The following is a 17,500-nucleotide window of genomic DNA, read 5'->3' on the forward strand; positions in this document are numbered from 1 at the left end:
CATGCTAGAATGAGTTTCAAATTTCCTATTTACAGGCTGCTCTATGAGCAAGAGCCGTGCTGGCAAAAGGCCAGCTTAATCTTCAACAACAGAATTAAATTCCCAAGAAAAGAATGACGAATAGAAAAAGAGGGGGAGGAGATGAAACCCAAAGAATATAGACCCTAATACAATGAACAACCTACATAAAGAATACTCAGGGAGAACGGCGCTTCACGATAACATAGCAGCATCGCTGAGTTCCGGTGATGGTGGTTGTTTTAGATCAAGTTGGCTTTATGCCAGCACGGGCTTTTATGGAGGGAACAAGTGCTTAAGTGTTAAAGGGGAAAAAGAGTCCTGGTGTGAACCTCAGGCTTTTCACACAAACCGGAACGTTTCTTGGCAACTCTGTCAGTAAAACATGTCACAATTTTACGCTAAAGGAAGAACAAGATCAATGCTGTATCAAATGAAGCCAAGACCACTTCCTCAAACAACGCAATAGGAAGCATCGGCACTTACCAAACGCTGTTGGAATTACAGTCATAACATCAGTTGGGAAAAGTCAGATATTTTATTTAACAAATAGAACAAAACACGAAGAATATTAACAAAAAAGATTGACAGAGGGGAAAATCATTCCAAACACCCAAGAAGGATTAAACTCACGACTGCGGATCAAGAAGACTGCAGGAAGGTCAGGTCATACCTGGGATTAGGAAAGAAAAAAAACAGATGTTGGGAGGACCACATACATACCTAAGTGTAGCTGTAATGTCCTTTAGGGCGTCGGCAGCTGATGAAGAACGCTGTATGTCTTTGCAACCATCTCAGTATATATATTCATATATATATAATATATATATATATATATATATATATATATATATATATATATATTTATTTATTTATTTATATGTGTGTGTGTGTGTGCGCTTGCGCGCGCGTGCTTACATATTATATATATGTTATTTATAATTTAGTTGCGTGTAGCCTCGGCCTCTAAATAACTAAACCAATTTAACTGCAAATTGATCATCATGGGCAATTTTTCTGGAGAAATTTAGTGCAATGAATTGCAGTTTGCAAAATCGCAGTCTTCCAGGACAAAATTTCCGTGTAATATTTCTCCTACCTGGAAGTAGTGCGCTTGATTTTTTAAACTCAGGTTGAGTATCACCGTAGACTTCTTAGCTTTGCATTGAAAACTACCCCAAAAATCACACATTACTATCTCAATGTTTGTTTTGCTTTTGAGTACATATCTTTTTCCATTTCTGAAACAATTTATATATATATATATATATATATATATATATATATATATATATATATATATGTGTGTGTGTGTGTGTGTGTGTGTGTGTGTGTGTGTGTGTGTATAGAAATTGGAATTGGTACGGGCACGGGCATTTTTTTTCGGTGAGGGCTCTTACAATTTGGGTAGACTGGGCATATATATATATATATATATATATATATATATATATATATATATATATGTGTATATGATTGACCTGAACACACTTTTATTTGTATTTCCATTTAGCGACAACAAGATCTGAACAGTAGATAGAAGCTTTTCGTGGAAAATTTCACACACATCCACACACACAGACGCTTATCCATGTGTGTGTGTGTGTGTGTGTGTGCGTGTGTGTGTGTGCGTGCGTGTACGTTATTAAGTAAAGAGATAGTATTAACAGGGACTGAAAAATTCAGTCTAAGAAACAGCTTATTGCACGATGACAACAGATAGCCAAGAAAATCTGTTTTAGTGTCCTTTTCCTGGGACTTTCGGGTTCAAAATCAGAAATTATTTAGGAAAGGGACAAGATAACGCTGAATAACTGGCAAGTTCGTTCTGCTCATTAGTAGAACATTTGCTAGAAGAGTATCGAGTAAGGGTGCGTTCACACTACGATAAAACATGTCCTAAACACACGTCACTAACTCACTGCGTACACAGCACAAACGGGTTCAATAGAAGTTAACAGCTAATTGGCGGACCTGGTCAGTACTTCAAACGATTGTCCAGCATCAGCCAGAAGATTTGTTCTCTATTACGATTGTTGCCATATTTTTAATCTATTTGTGATAATGATGCGATAAGTTGCCGACGTGTGTTCAAGACATTATTTTACTGTAGTGTGGACCCAATCCTAATTATCAAGCTGCAAGAAAAATATATCATTCAGTAAGAAGGAAAAATAAACAGGCGTCTTTTACTATAAATAAGAGAAAATAATTGAAGGAGCTAATAATCTACCAGGGTCCCCATGAGTTTCCATGAAAAGCCTCTATTTGCCCCTCAGATTTTGTTGTCGCCAAATGGAAATGCAGATAAAAGGGTGTTCAGGTCAACCACAGAAAAAAAACTAAAACCGAATGATTTATATGAATGACGGTGATGTGATAATTATTTATATATATATATATATATATATATATTATATATATATATATATATATATATATATATATATATATAGTGCGTGTGTGTGTTTGTTTACCTGCTGTTTTAAACTGTTAACTGATATGTATGTATAAATATACTATATAAACAATGAGTTGAAACCCACTTTGATTAATGTCTTGTAAGAAATCCATTAACACCATGGTTATAAAACCCTAGATACTCAACCTAGCCGCATTTTAAAGCAACTCAGTTCCACTGAAAGAAAAGTTTTCTTATTTCGCAAAACTTCCCTAATTTTCACGTAAAAGTAACAATTATATCTCACAGATGATAAGGAATACGACTATGAAGTAACTGAAGCGTCATCTTCGGTTGAAAGAATCCATGACTGTCGTGCTCAGCGACAACGAAATATACGTCGCTTTTATGCCGACACCTGCTGACGAATTCCTCCACATTGCAGGGAGGCTTGTTATCATCCATATAACAGTACAGTAGTACATGGAAGGAATGCACGTTGTTACTTTTAGTTTTTACGGTTTTGTCATTTCTGTTACCTACATCTATTTGACTTTCGAACCCTAATCATCCTATATTAGAAACATGCATTCATACATTGTTGGTCTTCCTGCGGTAAGTAAATTTAGAGGCATAGATTTAATTATTTCTAGATAAATACATTTGGATTACCTACATCAATTAATATCAGTTCCTCTGACTGTAGTGTGACCATTTTTTTTTAATGTACGCGTTATTGCATGGGCGGACACGTTCTGCAAGACTTAAAAAAGCGTTTTAGCATTTTATGTTTGCTACTTCAAAATCACCAAAACTTGGGTATCAAAAATTTCGCTCTTATAAAGTTTTCAAAGTCAGAAGATTTTACAGTTTTTTCCTGTGATAGACCTGAACACACTTTTATTTGTATTTCCATTTGGCGACAACAAAATCTGAACGGTAGATAGAAGCTTTTCGTGGAAACTTTCACACACACCCACACACACAGACGCTTCTCCATGTGTGTATGTGCGTGTGTGTGCGTTTGCATATTGTTTTAAACTGATAACTCCGATGAACTACGAATTTTGTAAGAAGAAACAGTTCGGGTCTTCCGCTTTAACGGTCTTGAGACAAACTTTATCTCTAGCTATAAAACTCTCATGTCGGGCTCAGATAAAAACTCGCCTTACCATAATTATCAAAAACGAAAACTCACAACGCTAAGCCGAGCTTGTGGGACCGATTGTCAAGACTGTTATCAGGCGCATCTTCACTTAGTATCGATAAAATCTGAAACATTCCTCTAAACCCAAAGTATCCGGATTTTGAAGATTTTTAACGAGTGCTTGTCCTTCAGATGAGGTTTTAAGATATTCATTTCTTACTATAGATTATCCCAGTTCTCGGCATTCCGTTCAGAAGCTGACTGCTGGATTCTCAAGCGGGGGAAGGGAAGATATCGGCTTCTGCTGACCAAAGCAATTAATTAGATACTTAGCTGTTAGTTGACCGTCGTGTGTCGCAGCTGGAGAGAGAGAGAGAGAGAGAGAGAGAGAGAGAGAGAGAGAGAGAGAGAGAGAGAGAGAGAGAAGAAGAAGAAGAATAGTAAAATACACTAGTCATTAGCGTTCATATCTTCAAAGCAGTAGGGCCTCCGTGAACTAATCTCATCCCACTCAGGTAAACTTATTCGTAAGATACGTATAAGAAGATATTGTGCATGTGTCATCGTTAAAAAAAACTATAACAAATATCTAACTGCTGCCTAAATCCAGAAAACTTCGATCTACACAGGATATCGAACCGAAATGAATGTTAGAAAAATAAAAGTGAGCTATTGAACGACTTCCATCCATGCATGCATGGTGATTTCAACGTAGATAGTGATCCTCTTCTTGGACTTTGCACATTCAGTGAACAGAAATTCAGAGTAAAGTAAAGATCTGCGTTTTCTGTGAGATTGTGGAACGAATGCCATGATTACGTTTAAAATATCGATGTGCTGACTTTTACACACACACACACGCACGCAAACAACAAACAAAAATACGGTAAGGCAAGTTAACATAAAGAGGCAGTTGAACTGAGCATGAGAGGGTGTGGAAAGAATGTATACCTCTTGCTCCTTAAGCAACCTGTCGCTTTATTGTGAATTACAGATCTTACCGCTCTTCCTATAGTCTTAACTTTATTTTTTTTTAATAATAATCTGAGTCTTGGCACACAGATTCCACAAGACTCAGGAGTATATCTAGAATATACAGCTGAAGACTTGCTTGACCAGACAATAAGTAACCTCTGAAGATAAACAACAAGCTAGTTTCATGTAAAACACCAAATCGGGTGATAGACAATCGACTATGCTTTGAATCTCCGTAATATGTTAGACCTGATACTATTGTGATGTTCAAAGATTGACAAACTAACAGAAGAAGAAAAATAAGAAGACGAAGAAGAAAACCTGTTTCCTTTCACATCCGTGTTAATGTTTCATCTCCCTGAACAGTGCGTTGCATTTTCAAGCAGATAGCATAGCTGATCATAATATGTCTATCATGAGATGAAGCTCTCTTGTAATCTTATTAAATGCAGTGAGAGATCTGAGGATCTGACAGAATTATGACTGGAGAGTCACAAGCTCCAGTTCGTCAGACCACGTAAAATGTCAGGGAGAGAAAAGACGTACTTATATTACAATTGTGATGTGTTGTTTTCTTAGTAGATTTGCTCCACAGAGTCTCTCTCTCTCTCTCTCTCTCTCTCTCTCTCTCTCTCTCTCTCTCTCTCTCTCTCTCTCTCGCTAGTAGTTAAATGTGTCTGTAATTTTAGCTCTCTTTATTTTCTAAGTTACACAATGCAACAAAAGCAAACATTAGGTACTGTAATTGCAGGGCATTGGCACGTGTAGTGTAATTACAGACGTACTCACTCACGTGTAGTGTAACGGATACGCACGAAAAGAAAAAATTGAAAGATATCAATGAGTTTGAAATGGTATATATTCTGTGAAATTACACCTTCAGGAGTGACAGAGTGCCACTTTGGCGTCTTGAACGTTTGCCCAGTGAGGGGAGAGATCTGATCTGATATAGCGACAGATAACAAAAAGATTTATTCACAAATTCTTAAATAAAACTGCCTGTAGTTTTTAGGTGACCAACTCACAAACGTTTAACAAACATCATTTTGCAACTTTAATAACTGGAAGCCTAAATTGGGCACAATCATTTACTATAGATTAGAATTCTGTTATTAATGGTCTTTCCACACGCACCCTACCGTCTTTCCATTGTAGAAAGAAGCTTAAAAATTAAATTCGAGTTTCGTGCGCACATTAATACAACTAGTTTGGGAACATAAAAAAAATCCAGGTCGAAAAAAAGAGAAATAGTTCTTAATAGTTAGGTAAGAGGTTAAAGTATGAGGCCACGCCCAAGTCTCCTTTCATACCGACCCGTTATTAACTCTTGGAAAAAGAAAGAGGCTCGAAAAAATATTTAGAAGAAATGGTGGACAAAGTTTTTCGCGAAGGAATGTGCGAAACAGCATGAAGGAAACGATAACGTCGACATCATTCTCTCTCTCTCTCTCTCTCTCTCTCTCTCTCTCTCTCTCTCTCTCTCTCTCTCTCTCTCTCTCTCTCTCTCTCTCTCTCCATGTGTATGAGCGGACGATATTGGCACAAGAGTAGCATGTTTAAGTAGTCAGTTAGATTATCAGATTATTATTGCTGTGAGCGAGGTCGCCCCCAGACTGTCGCTCGTGAGTACACCCAACTATTCAATGGATACTAACACCTGCCTGCTAAAGTCAAGAAAAATGTCGTTGTTGGGCCAGCAACCTCATCCTTGAGTACTTGCTGAGGAGACAAGACTATCTTTCTAGAGCCACCACCTCCGAACAGTAGAAAAAGATGTATTGTGATACACACACACACACACACACACACACACACATATATATATGTATAAATATATATAATATATATATATATATATATATATATATATATATATATATATATATATATATATATATATATATATATATATATATTTATATTTATATATATGTGTGTGTGCAATTGTAATAGCCATAATGTGTGTGCTGAGATCCTTTGTGTGAGTATGAATACACAGAGTCATGTGTTCGTGCATATATATATACATGCATATTTAAGCAAACTTTTATGACTCAGACTCCATTGTTTGCAAATTTCAAGGGCCTGGTACTTAGCATGGATAGCAATTGGTGGTTTGTGTGTGTGTGCGGGCGTGTGTACGTGCGGGCGTGCGTACATGTAGGTCCAAATAACATTCCTAATTTTAATATTGTGACAAGTAGAAGTAAACAGTAATAGTTACTGTAATTATCTGGAATGAAAGAGAATATAATTTTTTTATAAAGAGGAATTAAAGAACGTAGTAGAATCATTTTTCTATTTCTAAGTAGAAATTCGCCTCTTCATTTCTACTTGATAAAGCAAAATGTTAACATTCAATGAGTTTCATAGTGAGAAACTCCATGATGACGTTTTCTTCCCTTCCCACACAAGAAAGATATCAACATTGATCGGTATATGTCTATACATATTAGCAGTATTGTTGGTTATGCAGACAAAGTAAAAATCCAGGAGTTATATTCTTGTTCAGGATTTCTGACTTTTTAATATTTTAGCCTTATTTCTTATAATTTTGGTTTCATATCATATGATGTCGGATACAAGCGCACGAAGTACCCATGTGATTTATTTTCCAGTTAGCTGACAAAATCATTTTCACGTTGTTGTAAACATGAATTCTATACCCAGTCCTCTGAATATAAATAGATATCACACTCGAGGTGATGTGAAATATACATAGACTGCTAAAGTTACTCTTCATTGATTACTTTCGTCCTTTTAGCAGATGTAAAGATACTTGCATGAACAATCCAAGCCGGGGACGAGTTTCAAAGAAAGACAAATTTGTGCTTGGGAATCACTTTGTTGGGTATTGATGAAATAGTTTTTTGCATGTGCAAGTAATAAATGTAAAGAGTCTCTCTCTCTCTCTCTCTCTCTCTCTCTCTCTCTCTCTCTCTCTCTCTCTCTCTCTCTCTCTCTCTCTCTCTCAAAGAGATTGCGAAACTGGACCTGGGCGGGTCTAAGGCTTAGTGAGCTTGATTATTTCTTTGGAATAAGGTCATTTGTTGCAACAGTTCCATTGCCTCTGATCTTTCTTCGAAGCACGACTTGGTATGCTCATACCACGATAATTACTCTCCATCTTATTTTTTTCTGGCCTGGACTGATGAAAAATAAAGGTGACGAATGTGTAGAATGTGCTCCCTGGTGATTTCTTAGGTATTCCGACTTTTCCCTTCCTATGCTGTTATATCCTACAGACATTTACATAATTTCATTGTCTCGGTACCATACAAAAAAAAAAAAAAAAAAAAAATCGTTGGCTGCTGCGTGTACGAGAAATCATATATTTATTTTCTAACTGATCTCTCTTTGTGCCAAGTGACATAATGTGATCTTGAAATCAGTTTTATAGAACGGGCTGAGTGGCTGTATTCGGTACGCTAAACTTGAGGTATTTAAGAGTCGTATATCTGAAAGCATCTCGCTAATCCCTTACTTTAACTGAAGCGTTCAAATAGATTAATGTTATGTTTTAGCATTTGCTTTCTTAGAATGACCTCTTAATATATTTTAAACTTAGTGTGCAGAGTCTGTGTCTGTTTTGTTACGATGACTTCTCGTGTGCACGTGCTTACGGTAAAAGTTATATCATAGGTTACTCGACTGCCTTGCAGTCCACTTACCAAGCTGAAAGAAAATAAAAATGCTGTCATAAGCTTAGGTTTAGGTTCTCTCACAATCAAATCCTAGAAAAAATGTAAATACGAGCACATAGGGTTCATTTACCTCTTTGCCATACGCATGGGAAATAGCCTGCCGTGTCTCCCATTATCTCGGTGTTATCTTCCTTTATATCTCGGCCTCTTTTCGTCTGGGAACCGTCTGAGTTGGGGGATTGATAGGTCTACTGAAATGAGAAATTGCCGGAGGTTGCCACGTCATGTTTTGCACTAACTGAAAAGTTAGTGTCATGATTTGGTCGACTTCTGAAATGACTGAATGACTGAAAAGTAAATGTTTCCCTTTCGATAGATTCATTGCAGTTGTTTTAGCTCACGCTACGAGTCATAAAACAATCTGTATAAAAGGATGTCTGTAAAAGAAATTCGAACTTTTAGGTTCAAGGACACCCAATGTTAGTATGCGGTTTCAGCGAAAAGCAAAGAGAACAGTAAGCATTACATTAAAACAGCTTCTGTCAAGATCAGATCATTGTAAGCTCTCATTAGCTACACTCTGGTACTTTCCGGCCTTCTGGAACAAAAGAGTTTATGAAAACAATCGTTAGTTACGTTGGCTGGTTGTAGCGTAAAAACTTATTATAACAGAATTACTAATAAAGAACAGAAACTTACTATTTAGAATAAGCAGCTTACTATCCGACAATTTAAGGGTTCATAAAGAAAAAATAATTTTGGAAAGGTCGTCTTTGAGGAGTATAATGATAAACAGATGAGTTATTTGCTCTCGATAAACCCTTGAAAATGAAACGGATTGTTCCGAAAATACAAGAGAGGCACTCAACTCTCTAGTTTCAAATTTGTCTTGCCATCACATGTACACACGTATATATATATATATATATATATATATATATATATATATATATATATATTATATATATATACTTGTATATATTACACGTGTGTGCTTCTACGCAACCTGCAAAATATTATATGTCGATCAAGAGGTGAATACAGTACATTTCCTCTTTACTTGCAGTAAATAGATGGTTTCTTAAACATATACTAACTGTAGGATAAATGATCAAGTCAATCGGCTGCATGAAAACAGCCAAGCGAGCAGAAATAAAAACACGAGTCCAGCCACATTGTGACATGCGTCAAGTACGTGCCTGGCCGGACGCACATAGATTGACGTAGTACATTTCACAGATGTGTGATTATCTGTTCCTGATGATTAATGTTTTTCTTTTCATATTTTTAAATGGGAGTTATGTCATTCATCTCGTGAATCATTCGAATTTCTCTCCTTTAAGAAACTTTTATTAATTTTCATGATGGCAGCTCAGCATTTTATTTCTGACACATTTGACGCGAAATATGACTACATTACTCGACGCGGTTTAGTTTCAGACCTTGAGGGTACTTTATATGTCCAACTTCCGCATTGTAAAATGCAACCGAAACGGAAAGTATATTTTTTGCTGCTATAGCGTTCTCGAAGAGGTAGTGTTCATTTTTCATTTATCGCCTGTACGTGTCATTGGTTGTTACGTAACATAGGCCTAGCTGAGAATGACTGAAGCAGCTCTCCTGTCAGCTCCGCCGGTCCCGTTGGCTGGTGAAAAAAGGAAAGAACAGATCCTGTCAGCGTTCCTGTGACCTAATTGAGAGCCTTAAATTATTTCGCTGGCGAATTACAGTAGTAGTACGAACAGTGACGTCATCCTGGAATTGCTCTGCGATTGGTGGAGATGTATGCGGAGAGGGGGAGGAGTAATTCCCACCCCTGCCGTCTATCTGCTTAACCCTCCCCATTTACTCTCATTCCCCCTTTCCTTCCTTCCTTCCCCCCTTACCATGCCTATCTTCCTCACTTCTTCCTCCAATCTCACCTTACTACAATATCACCCAACCACTAACCCCCAACCTCTCTCTCTCTCTCTCTCTCTCTCTCGCCATCGTCACTCATTCTTTACCCACAATGTCAGTAACTCATCATTTTTTCTCCGTTGGCTTATTGTGGTGGGCATTTGACTTCTATGTCGACCTGGATCGTTCTAAACGGTTTTTATTCTTTATTTTGCCAAGAAATTAAAATGGATAGGTTGTGGGTCCATGCTGAGTCCATGATTCTCTCCCTCTCTCTCTCTCTCTTTCTGTCTCTCTCTCGTGCCGTACGTTGACCCAAGAGCCAGGGAGTTGGGGGAGGGGGTTAAAAGAAGGGAGGTTGTTAGGGGAGAGGTGAGGAAAGGGAGGGTGAATCTGCCTCTCCTTCCCGCCTCCTCCCACCCTCCATTAGAGCTGTACTACCCCCGCGTAGCAAACGGGACTTGGTAAAAACTTCAGTTCTGTCGTCTGGATCCCGCTCCTTCAGTCGGTGGTGAGAAGTGGCCGAGTCCGAACGCCTAAAGAAAGACGACCGAGGACGTGCCCCTCGGTAGTTATAGAGTGACAGAGAAAGACATAAAAGACTCAGGTGCTGGCTGAGTGACACTGAGAGTAGAAGGTCCCTCGGTGTTCCTTAGCTTTCTGTGTTAAGAAGACGTTGCACGCAGGACGTGGCTCTCCAGTGAATGTTCTGTATCCCCTGTTCTCCATCATCCTCTTCCTCTTTCTCCCTTGCAACAAACAACCGACCCTCTTGCCCGGGCATGTTGATGGAATACTGAGCAGGTGCTGTAGCATACTCATTGGAACTTTTAAAGCGAGAAAGTAAACACTGAAGCAGAGGTGGGTGTTCCTTTCAGTTCAGAAAAAGGTGAAATCTATCTGTTGGGACAAATCTTATATTTTTGTGTATTGCACCTCAGGTCATTAGGATTCGGATCGTGAGATGGACAGGTCACGCGGTTGACGACGAAGGTCATTTCGTCGTTACAATCGAGCAGGTGTACATGTGAGTGCTCAAGCCGAATCATTGACAGGCAGGTTTTCTTTCTGTTCGTTATGTGTACCTAAAGCAGAGGAGACTTTGGCTATGACGTAAAGTTAGCGACCTTTCTAGAAAGGGGGTTTTATTTGACCCCGGCAGGCAACAGCAAATCTGCATATCTGCTGAAGTCTAAGAAACCTTCTCCCTTTGGTTACTAGTTGTCAAGAAGCACTGTCCTTCCTTCACAACGCAAAAAGAAGAATCAATCTGAGTGACAAGAGGCCCTTAACCCTGGTCAGTCGGTGCCCTAAGTGTCACCTTACTTCCACTTCCACTTCCACGAAAGATGGATGTCTTCAAGATCGATCAGAGTCTGGGGACTTTAGGGTCAGGCGTAGCCGAAGTAAAGGTGACAAACCCCGAGGTCACCTTTGATACCAACACTGACTTCAACCTTTCCTTTTTTGAGGCCTCTGCGTCACCGCCTCCTCCAGGGGTGATCATCAAGAAAGAAGAGTTCGATGAACGCCCTTTCGAGTCCGTGGCACCCGATTCTCTCTTCTCGCCCTCGGCCGATTACTCGCCCTTCACCACGGAGGAGTCCAAGTACACCTCCTTCTCCGACACCGCCCAGCCTTACACCTATGACTCTACAAGTAATCTCAGCCCTGCCTCCACTCCGACGCTGAGCTCGCCCTTGCCTTCGCCGTCCCCAGGGTTAATGCAGAGCCATAACAATAACACCCAAATTCACAAACCGCCCATCGTTATCAAAACAGGTACAGTATGTGCATTATTATTATTATTATTATTATTATTATTATTATTATTATTATTATTATTTGCTCTATCGGTCGTTTTACGTAACTTTTCGTCCAGTTCCTTCATTTTCCCATCGTTCAAGAGCTTTATTTGATCATTTATCGCAAAGTATCCTACTCCAGGAATCATACGACAATGGATAATTACATAGGTGTGAATAGAGAGCTTTAACGTAACATCTTGAACTTAACTAATAGGCAAAAACATTCAGATTTCCAAGTTAGTCCATGTATTTTCTGCGAAACAATCTCCTCTCCATCGTCTCTTCAAAAAATGACCTGAGGAAGAAGTTACAATAATTTACTTGACATTAGATTCCGACCGAAGTGACCAAGAGCATTTTCTTTACGACGATCATCGAAAGAGATCGTTACCTCCATCTAACCACTGCCTTCTCACTTACACATTAGCCATTCTCGTAAAATGTTTACAGTTTGACATTCTCTGGTGATATTTTAGTTCTGGCTGAGCCCATTTATGTTAAGGTAACGATAACCCGTTGGTCAAAGATAAGAGTAAAGTAACCTTTCACACGAATGATCCAGCGTTATTGACGCTTAATTCTTTCAAATTAGTGTGACAATTTTAATAACGTTGTTGTTGTTGTTCTTGTAGTTATGATATATTTTTGCGGTATCCGTGGAACTCTTATTTACTGCCCTTTGATGAGTACGAAGGAACGATAAGATATAAGTGGTATTTATTTTGAAAACATTGAACATCCGGATGCCTCCTTTGGTCACATTAGCTTCAGGAAGTTAGTGACAAAGAAGTCAGGACGTTTATAGAAACCTTATTTATGGAAGGTGTCTCCGCGGTCGAACTCTTATTTTCATCAGAAAGAAAAAAATGAAACTTTTATAACCAAGATTTTATGCTCCCACAGTATTCCATTCCCAGTTACTGCCAGGTGTTACCGTAAAGGCTACCTGCGCGAGAGTTAAAGATGTGCATTCCGACCTTAATGACATGGGTGAGTGAGAGGAAAGAACTATTAATCGCCTTAGCGATTAGCGTTTGGCTAAGTAAGGGAACATTCATGGTATGTTTTGGACATTTTCCCGGAGGGTTTAGCTGCCTTTCGTCTCGTCACCGAAATGTATCGGTGTTTTCGTCCCGTCTTCTCCCGGGCTACTTTGTACTAACAAGCTAATATTCACTCCCATTATCACTGCATAAGATATATGTATATAATGAAAAAAAGGAACGCGATAGACTTTCACTAATGGGAAATCTGTGATTTTCTGTCTGTTTTGCGTGGAGAGAAAAAGTACGCAGCCAAGAGCGGTCGCTGTACTAACAAACTAAGATGGCCTAAGCTAACCCCCTATGGCTCATTGAGTTGCCACTTCGGATATACCGGAGAGCCTCTCGCTGGCGTCAGTTACATGCACGTTATTTCAGAATAGTAACGAAGGCATAATATGTACCTGTCTTTGTAGTTATTACCCACTTCATGAACTATGATGAGGAGCTGGTTCTTTGGGAAGGTCTTTTGGGGGAAATTTATGTAGGAACTCATAACTGCGTGAGGGGGGGCGGGCGACCGGGTAGAGGGAGCCAGCCACCCTTGTCTTTTTTAAAAGGCTTAAACGAAAACGAAAGTGATGCGGACATTTCCGTCCCTGTGGGGTTTGGAAGTAAGGGTTAGACTCGCTCATGATTATAGCTCGTTGGATGTATTTGTGTAAGCTCATACCTGCAGTTGTTGTTTCTGAGCGATGCCTCTGGGAGGCTTTCAGGACTGCATTGTATAGCCAAGAAGGATGTTTGGAAGAGGTAGGGGAACCCCACGGCTGCTGCTACATCTTGGTTATTTTTACTACGGGCCAGACGGCTCTCATTCATCATTCACCTAAGGAATAATATCTCTCAAAGTGAGACGCTTCCATTTATCACGCCAACCCCACCCCGCTCTGCCTGTCGGGAAAAATACAGCATTTCGATTTTGCTGCTCCCAAGATGCCTCTCAATATTATCGGTATCAACTTTGGCTTTGGCGCTCTCGTCCATCGGTGGTCGTCTTCGATGCCTGTTCCTTTCTATAAAATACAGGTCTAGCTTTTGTTTCAAGTTCCAATGGAATGCACCCTTGCAGAACGCTTGGTCGAGAAATTAGTGGCACCATAGCTACACACACACACACTTATATATATATATATATATATATATATATATATATATATATATATATATATATATATATATGAAATATGAATGTATGCGTGTGTACGTGTGTACACTGCTGAAGGTTTCTCTTGTGTTCATCAATTTATTCTTTTCACAGTAACGTAAATGTCTAGTAACTTTATTTCATTTTTAAATGTTCATTTATCGCAGAATACTGTTAATCCTGGTTTTCTTATTACACAATTCTGCTGTCATCTACGTATATGAGTAACTGAATATTAAGGAAATCTACATGAGCGCAGATTTACAGATAAATGTATTTGCGCGAAATCGTAATCAGATTCGACCACAAGCTAAAACATCTCCTGTTGTGGGAAACAAGTGAAAATGAGGTGTTAGGAAGCCATAAGTTCACCTTTTCTTGCCATTACGGGAACCAGGTAAGAGTTACCCTGGACCATTTCACTAGTTTGTTTTGCTCTCGTCTCTATTAATTCTTCTCGAATCGTTTATGTTCATTGCTATCCACAGAATCGTCTGTTCCTCGGAGGACCTTATTCTTGTTCCGCAGCATTTGTAAAAGTGTAGGAAGCCAAATATTTACCTGATGGTCATACTGTGTATGAGAATCAAGAAGGTGAGTAGGAGAAAAGAAACATGAGAGGGAAAGGCGAAGAGCAGCTGCTGCTTGCCGTGAAGAGAGAGAGAGAGAGAGAGAGAGAGAGAAGAGAGAGAGAGAGAGAGAGAGTCCTTTTAAGTGGTAAGTTGTCACACAGTGTCCATTGTCTCCAATCTTTCCCTTTATAATGGAAGAGGTGAGGTGAGAGGGAGTCAGCTGGGCCGAAGGGGGTTGGGTGACTCGAGGTATCCGGAAGATTTGGTTTCCGAATACTTACTCCGAAAACACCCAAGGCATCAGCCGGTGCCTAGCCTAGCTGACTGGGCAGAATGTAGTCGTTCTCCAATGGGGTGGGCAAAACTTCCATATATATTAATAATATATTAATAATATATATAATATATATATATATATTATATATATATATATCATATATATATATATATAGATATATATATATATGTATATATATATATATATATATATATATAGCTATTTTATGAGAGGCTTCGGAGTTTTCTTAATAAGCAGTTTTTTAACAATACGAAAACATTTATCACGGTACCAAAGGTAGTCATTTATGCAAAATTTCCATTTTTACATGATGACTCCTTCAGAAAAAGGTTTAGCCAGATTATGGAAAAACATTATGGTGCAGTCAGTATTAAACTAATACCAAAAAATCCATTAACAATTGGGTCTTTCTTTAAATATAAAGATCGATTGAGTCCCTTCTTGACCTCAAATGTAGTATATATATACTTGCCCAAAGTGTAACTCTGGGACTTACGTGGGATCTACGAAGAGGTTACTGAAGGTCAGAATCGATTCTCATCGTGGAATAAGTTTCCGAACAGGAAGTAGGCTCTCCAACCCTGAACATTCAAATATCAGGAACCATGCAAAAATCTGCAAAACACATATCGAAAGAGACGATTTTTGCATTATAGGACAAACACCAAACCCCCAAGAATTACCCATTTTAGAGTCATTACTCATTAAACAGCTGGTTCCCCAGTTGAATACCCAAACCTCCTCCATCCAACTGTATCTTAGTTAACGTGTCTCCTTTTTTGTTGTCTCTTATCATTCAGTCTTTCTCTCTCTTAACTTAAGGTTGGTTGGCGGTTCCAGCTTTTAAATAATAATTTTCTGTAATTGTATATTTTAGTAAATTTTAGTCTTTTTACGATTTTTTTAATTTGTAGTAAATTTAAGATTGTTTTATAATATTATTATTTTAATTAATTGACATTCCCAGAAGATGTAATAAATGTTATTAAAAAACGTTGGAATAAAAAACTATGAAGATTGGCCTGTTTCCTTCAGTCAACGCCATATATATATATATATATATATATATATATATATATATATATATATATATATATATATATATATATATATATATATATATATATATATATATATATATATATATACACACACACACACACTTACACCGAAAACACCCAAGGTATCAGTCGATGCCAGTCTGACTGGGCAGCACGTAGTCTTCTCGTTTAGGATATATACTATATATTAAATAACTATATATATATATATATATATATATATATCTATATATATATATATATATATATATATATATATATATATTTCTGACTCACATCAGGTTCGAACCTAGGCCTAAAAGACCAGATCGCTGCCATCCTGGTTCGATCTTGATGTCAGAAATTTATTTCTGTTCCACACGTGAGTGTGTGTTGATTATATATATATATATATATATATATATATATATATATATAATATATATATATATATATATATATATATATATATATATATATTTAATATATAGTATAAATCCTAAGCACACTTAGAGCATCTGTTAGTCTAAAAGAGTTTGACAAGAAATCGAAAGACGTATTAATATATATATATATATATATATATATATATATATATATATATATATATATATATATACATACATACATATATATATTTATAATATTATATATATATATATATATATATATATATATACGTCTTTCGATTTCTTGTCAAACTCTTTTAGACTAACAGATGCTCTAAGTGTGCTTGCTCTAATTTAAGTATATCTTAGTTTTACCAGATCACTGAGCTGATTAACAGCTCTCCTAGGGGTGGTCCGAAGGATTAGGTATTTTTACGTGGTAGGAACCAAATGGTTTCCCAGCAACGGGACGTACAGTTTATTGTGGGATCCGAACCGCATTATATCGAGAAATGAATTTTTATCACCAGAAATAAATTCCTCTGATTCCGGGTTGGCAGAAGCCTAGGTAGGTGCTTGCTCTAAACATCTAGAATTGACGTAGAGCCCAGGTTGGCTTAAGATGAAACTTAATACCATTCTTAGCAGCGCTTGCATTTTTGCAGCTGTTTGCAAGTGCTGCTTGGGGTTCAATAGTGGCTGGGATATCTGTAAGACGTGGTTTCTTATCGAAAAAATTATATCATTATCAGCGATGAGATGCCTTGGAATGAAAGCCATACTCAAGGATTTGATTTAAGATTTTATGAATCTATATCGTCAGCGTAGTGAATTGTATTAGAGAGAGAGAGAGAGAGAGAGAGAGAGAGAGAGAGAAATGTCAAATGGACATAGTCGGTTTAAAACTTATCTCCGAAATGCAAACTCTTAGGATGAAAGTATTATCACCCACTTTCTTGTTGAATGTGGTTCTTATCTTTATCAGTCGTTGACTTCATAGGTCTCACGGTTTTGCCAACACGAGAGAGAGAGAGAGAGAGAGAGAGAGAGAGGGTAGGGTTGGAGAGATAATCAATCAAAGCTAGATAACAAAATACGCTCTCTCTCTCTCTGCGAATA

General features: G+C 37.9%; 1 protein-coding gene across 4 annotated transcripts in view; it reads left to right on the plus strand.

The window, feature by feature from the left end:
• The window catches only part of LOC135205439 (ecdysone-induced protein 78C-like), a 443,638-nt gene that overhangs the window by 366,231 nt on the left and 59,907 nt on the right, over window positions 1–17,500 (plus strand). For 2 of the 4 annotated variants that reach the window (XM_064236027.1, XM_064236034.1), the window contains exon 1: window positions 10,585–11,866. The exons of the other annotated variants lie outside the window; for them this stretch is intronic. In XM_064236027.1, coding sequence (XP_064092097.1) covers window positions 11,434–11,866 — 433 coding nt within the window. In that variant the 5' untranslated portion in view covers window positions 10,585–11,433. Of the gene's footprint in view, window positions 1–10,584; window positions 11,867–17,500 lie in introns of those variants that run through there. 4 annotated transcript variants of the gene reach the window in all.

The sequence above is a fragment of the Macrobrachium nipponense genome, chromosome 11, assembly GCF_015104395.2.
Source record: "Macrobrachium nipponense isolate FS-2020 chromosome 11, ASM1510439v2, whole genome shotgun sequence".
Lineage (NCBI taxonomy): Eukaryota > Metazoa > Arthropoda > Malacostraca > Decapoda > Palaemonidae > Macrobrachium > Macrobrachium nipponense.